The following is a 5,819-nucleotide window of genomic DNA, read 5'->3' as shown; positions in this document are numbered from 1 at the left end:
CATCCTGTCTAATTCTAACCTTTGTTTTCCATAAGCAAAAGGCAATCATCCCATCAAAATCACCAAATGTCAGCAATTTTTGCAAATTATTGGTCTCTCCTATAAGAAAAAAACAACTGGACTTATGCAGTCTCTTTTAGGAAAGTGATAGGTAGAAAAAGTATACATATGTGCATAATATAAATTTTGCCTTTCAAAATAATCTGCATTTTTATGGCTGCTGTATAAAAATGTCATTATATTTTATTATATATATATTTATATATAAAAACCACCAGAGCCAATCTTTGTGGAAGGAGAAGGGGGCATGTAGAAGATCACACCAAGAAAATGGGGCTTGGTGCCTCAGCCTAAACAACAAATTCGAACTAAGGCTGTGGCCATAGTTCTTAGGCCTCTTAGGGTGGAGCATGCATGCAAGGTTTGCAGAGCAGGCCTAAGGGCTTGGTACTGCCATTTGGGGGGGGGACCCACTTAAACAAACATCCATCATGGAGTCTATGGAGCTGGTGTTCCTTAGGATAGATGGTACATGCCATATCCAACTGGAGTCGCATAGAGTCCGACGGGTGGGATGGGGAGCACGGGTCTATGGAAAGGGTAGGAGGCTCCGTATATGGATGCTGCTTGCAGGGGCGAGTTGATGGGGAAAGGGAGGCTGAAGCCAGAGGGCAGCATAGGTTTTGCAGCCATTTTCAGCTTTTCTAGTTCGGCCTCCTGCAGTCTTTTCGCCTTGGCCCTTCGGTTCTGGAACCAGATTTTGACCTGGGTCTCTGTGAGGTTCAGAGAGCTGGAGAACTCTGCTCGCTCTGCAATGGAGAGGTACTGTTTCTGGCGGAACTTGCGCTCCAGAGCGAGGAGCTGGGACGTGGTAAAGGGCGTCCGCGGCTTCCGGTTGGTCTTGTGCTTGCGCAGGGTGCAGGTGGTGGGGCTCATGTGTCCTAGAGAACAGAGAGGGAGGGAATTAGCAAAAGTGGCTTTCTCCCAGGTATGCCAGCAAGGACCTCCCTCTTCAGCTTTCAAAAAGGGACTTCCAGTCAAATCCATATGGGAGGTGGGGGGGGGCGGGAGGAGCATATTTAAATGGCTAAATGGCTTTATTTAAGAAATGGAGTCTTTTTACAAAATATTTGGAAATTTCACAGTGTATGGAACTTTCCATATGGGAAACAACAGCTTTACGGATAATGGAACTAGAACAGCTACGAACCGACTTCAAGGGCGCTGGGAGTATTCTCTGCGAAACAAAACCCCATTTAAGTTCTCTGGTCTTTCAAATGGGGAACTGGGTTCCTGACAATCTTCGCTTCTCTAAGATGATGAGATAAGCCCGTAAGAAGAGAAGTAAAAAAGGGTCTTATTAAACTGGGTCAGTCCCCTCTCCATGTCAGGAAAAGCTGGAGTGCGCCAGCATATTTATGAAGGACAATCGTGCAGATAAAGTTCTGTGGTACATTAATAGCATCTCCTGATCAGGAGCAGCCCCATGCAATAAACAACCACAGAGCTGTCATCCCATCCAGTCTACAGATTCTAAAACCTGAACATCATTTTACAGATCTGGATGTGGGAGAAGTTTCTTGGCCGGGTGCTTCTGTAATATAAAGTTTACTAAGAAGGAGGACAAAATCAGCTTGCTCATAAATGTAAATGTCAGGGGAAATCAAGCTGCCTTGGAGCTGAGAGCATGTGATGACATTTTAGTCATCTCTAACCATTCTCTGGTTTAGAGCAAATGTGTAAATGATTAGTTTGTCAACAGAATTTAGAAAGAGGGAATAACAAGCAAAATAAAGGTACGCCAACCGCATGCAGACCCCGTATTTGAAATGGATTTGGTGAGAGGAAGTATAGGACTGGGCATCCTTCTGATTCCACAACATCAACTAACTCGGGGGCTTCTTTTCCTCAAAGGGAGGCGGGGGCAGGAATGCAGAGCTGTGGGATAGAAGGCTAAACAATTAATTTTCTGCATTTGGCTTTTATGAGCTACACTAATTTTCCAAAAGCAGCCACAATAGTAACTCCGCAGTACTCATGGGGAGAATGTCGCATTTCTTGTTTAGTTACTTCGATGGCCCAAGAAAGAGTTTACACTTCATACTTGAGGGTGACACAGTAAGTCCCACCCAGCCTCCATTTCCAACAAGAAAAGGGATTCCTCCTAGTGTGACATTATTAACCATCACTGTAGTGACTAAAAAGTTAAGAGGTAGTAGCTTCTAGGAGACGATCAAAAACAGAAACCTGACAGAGGGATGGGGTACACAGAAGTCTAAACTTTTGCATAGGCTAATCCCTAAATAAGCCAGAGAGCTTGGGCACCTACTTCTTGATTTACACATAAAGTACAACCCTGTCTGTTGATGACTCCCGGAGATCTGCTTCCACCCTTCACTAACCAGACCTAGCGCGCTGTTTCAAGGCACAGACCAAGCTCCTAGTGTCTATCCTGGATCCTGCTCGCTGTTTGCAGGAACTCTGTGCCCTAAACGGTCATCCCTGCTGCTCCTAGAGGGTACATGTGAACTAGGAAACCCAGGCTACAGAGATTACCCAAAATATCAAAGCCATAAAGCTAAGAGGCTTCCGCTCAACACTCCTCACGCCCCCCCACCCCCACAACCATTTTAAGTCAAAGAATGGATGCGATTATACAAAGCAAAACAGCTTCCTCCAAATAACAAACCTGGCCAGACCAGTGGCTCCCTCCTGCCCCAGGCTCTGGTGCTAGGTGCTCCTTGGACCCACCATTCTAATCACACTGCTTCTGCTGCCCTTTCTAGGCCCAAAGAGCTAATGAACCACTTTGTTTTAAAACTAAATCCCTTCTCCAGAATCTTGGATTTTTATCATGGAATGTCAAACCCAGGGCCCCCCAAACACCTCCCCAAATTCCTCCTCACTGTGGGGGGAGGGGAGTGGTTTACAGAGCAAGAGGGGAATTGCCATCCCAAAACCCGAAGGCCTAGGGAAATGGGGATTTCTGACCTCTGGACACCGTTCCCTGAAAGACGAATCCTTCATGTGCTGATGGGCACATCATGGACAAATACTGACCCAGGCCTAGAAACACATGTGCACTCAGTATTTGTCCAACAAATTAAGTTCCTTTAAGTTTCTGAGCCTCTATTTCACCATCAATAAAATGGGTAATACTGTGCTGTGTGGTTCAGAGTACTATATTTTAGAATACTCAGAGCCCTGTCTACCACCAGACAGGTGATCATTAAATATTGCCAAGGTGTTTTTGTTTTTGTTCTGGGGTGGGGGGTGGGGGAGGGCTGTTCGTCAAGCCCAAACTCAGTGTGTGCTGATTCCTCTGAACTCTTCTGAAATGTCCTAGTCTGTTACCAGGAGGCCAGCTGCAGCCACACAGAGATCAGATAAGATAATACGGTGAAAAGTGCTATAAAGCACTGTGCAAACTTGAGTTTAAATTCTTTGAGTCCTTAATCTCCACACCCTTTGAATCTTTTGGAGTTTCTAACAGGGTGGAGAGCTATGCCTGAGGGGACAGCCGTTGCCCCTGGGGTATATGGCCTTGTTTTGTTCACCAAATACTATGCATCTCAGTCTTGAGGGCTGACCCAAGGAAATGAAGGAAGGTGTGTGGGTCTCCCAGCTTTGGAAAAAGTCCCTGGGCAGACTCTTCTTTCTCACCTTTTCTATAGGTGCAGTGGGGGTAGAGAAATCTTAAAGGCCAGGAGATAGAAATAGAAATAAAAGGGGCTATAGGGAATGACTTCTCCAAATTGCACAAAGACCCAGACCCCAAAATAAGTGCTAAAGCTGGAAGAGAATCAATTCTCCTGGGCCTGCATGCCATCCTGCTTCATTGGCAGGAAGCGGGGTGCTGGTGTGGGGACCTCTGCTTGGTTTCTCTGGGGACAGGGATCAAAGATGGTCAGGACATCCTAGAGAGGAACCAAGCTTAGACACCAGGGCCCCTTGCCCAATTCAGCCATTGCTGGTAACCTGGGTCAAGCAAGTTCAGTCCTTTTCAAGTCCAGGTGTCTGGGAATAACCACTTCTCCTGTGCTTCTCCCTACACTTGAGGATTCCAGTGATATTAGGATCTGGTGAACTAACGAGCATCATTTTGTGAACTCTCAAGCGCTGTTGGAATGCTGTTAATTATTACTATGAGCCGAGGGAGCCCTCGCTCTCTTCTGACCCTAACCCGCTCTGGGCGAAGGTGCTAGCTGCCAGGACGACAGAGAGACAGTTCCTCCCGGCCTCAGTCTCTGCCGCCATCCCTTCATGGGATCCTACTCGGAAACCCGCGGGACCCGGGGAAGATGATGATTTCTACCCAATACCGGGGGTTAGAATTCAGCTAGTCTTATCTGTAAGAGGGCCCATCTCGCTGGGCTGGGAACTCTGAAAGGAGGTAAGGCACCTCCGACTCTGTATGGCGTATATTCGAGTGCTCATTAAAAGTGGATCCCTCTTCACTCTCCAGACAGAAACCCGCCGGACGGCGAGACAAAAATAAGCAAAGTGGGTGGAGCGCGGGGCTGAGGGCTAGAGAAGCGGGTAACCGAGCGACCCGGCAAACCTGCTGGGCTTCGCCCTTCGGAGACCGGCGAATCCTCCACTGTGTCGGACACTTTGCACGGCTAGGGGATCCCGAACGCGCGCTGCGCGGACCTGACCCAGAGGGTGTCTTGGCTCCCGCCGGCTCGCGGAACGCTGGGGGCAACAAGCCACGAATCGCCGGCTCGCTCTCCCGGGAGCAGAGTGCAGAGGGGTGTCCGTACCCCCCGGCCTGGAACACTGGCCCCCTAGCTCCCTCCAGAAATCCGCGGACCCGCCTGTCCTTTGTCGGGCACGGACGCTCACTCACTTGGCGGCGGCGAGTATCTGCCGGGTTCCTGCATCCACGCGGCTCCGTCTTCTGAGTTTTCCGACTTGACCGAAGCGGTCTCGAAGGGCTTGACCAGCGGCCCGGGGCTGTGGGCTTCCCGGGCGCCGTGTCCGGGCAGCAGCAGTGGCCGCAGGGTGGCCCCGGCGGAGGCGCTTTCGGCTGGCAGTGGGGACGCCTCCTTGGGCGGCTTCTTGTCCGACATGAGCGCCTCCACGCTGAAGGGCAGGCTGGAGACCTTGACGCGGTGCTCCTCGGCGGCCCCCTCGGCTCCCCCGGGCCCCGGGCCCGGCCCAGCCACCATCGCCGGGCCCTCCTCATCAGACGAAAACAGGTCATTGCCTTTGGACGGAGAAGCCATGACTTCTCTGCCCTACGTAGCTCCCCGCGCGCGACTCCGCTGGCAACCCGGCAGCGGCGACTCAAACTTTTTTGGGGGGGAGACGGGAGGGGCGCGCCCGGAGCCGTGCCTTTCCTCCAAGGGGAAGTGGGAGACTCGGCTCAGCCAATCGGCGCCGGCTCTGGCGCTGACGCCACAGACGCTCGTCTCTGATTGGCTCTCCTGGAAGAGGCTGAGGCCTTTTTTTTTTTTTCCTGTTTGAAATAAATTAGGAGTTAATTACAGGAGCAGTCAGCAGAGTTGTTATTAGGCGATCCCTCAAGGGTTATAATCACGCCAAAACTGAAAAGTCCATGGCGTAATTAAGGCCGATTATTTAAAGAGGAAGTTCGCCGAGTCCCATTTCTTCTCTCTTTTGACCCCTTTTTAAAAAGGCACCTCGCGCCCATCCCACTTCCCCCAACCCCCATCGCCAGAGCACGTTTAAAATCTACAACTGACGTTGCAAAAAACATTTGTGAAGCTCCTACTATACGCGGAAAATGGACTGACTTTACAACTTAGGAGTCAGCACTGAAAACACGGGCCAGCATCCCTGCTAAAAGCAGTAAC

General features: G+C 50.1%; 1 protein-coding gene across 1 annotated transcript; it reads right to left on the bottom strand.

Moving 5' to 3' along the window:
* Positions 1–261: 261 nt before the first annotated feature.
* On the bottom strand, positions 262–5,293 carry MSX2 (msh homeobox 2). The gene is made up of 2 exons (XM_059416565.1): positions 4,850–5,293; positions 262–941 (listed from the first exon to the last, which is right to left on the bottom strand). Exons 1-2 carry the CDS (start codon positions 5,226–5,228, stop codon positions 517–519), a joined length of 804 nt encoding a protein of 267 aa, XP_059272548.1. The 5' UTR covers positions 5,229–5,293; the 3' UTR covers positions 262–516.
* Between the last annotated feature and the right edge of the window lie 526 nt (positions 5,294–5,819).

This window comes from Mustela nigripes, chromosome 12, assembly GCF_022355385.1.
Source record: "Mustela nigripes isolate SB6536 chromosome 12, MUSNIG.SB6536, whole genome shotgun sequence".
Lineage (NCBI taxonomy): Eukaryota > Metazoa > Chordata > Mammalia > Carnivora > Mustelidae > Mustela > Mustela nigripes.
This window is presented reverse-complemented; position numbering and strand designations above follow the sequence as displayed.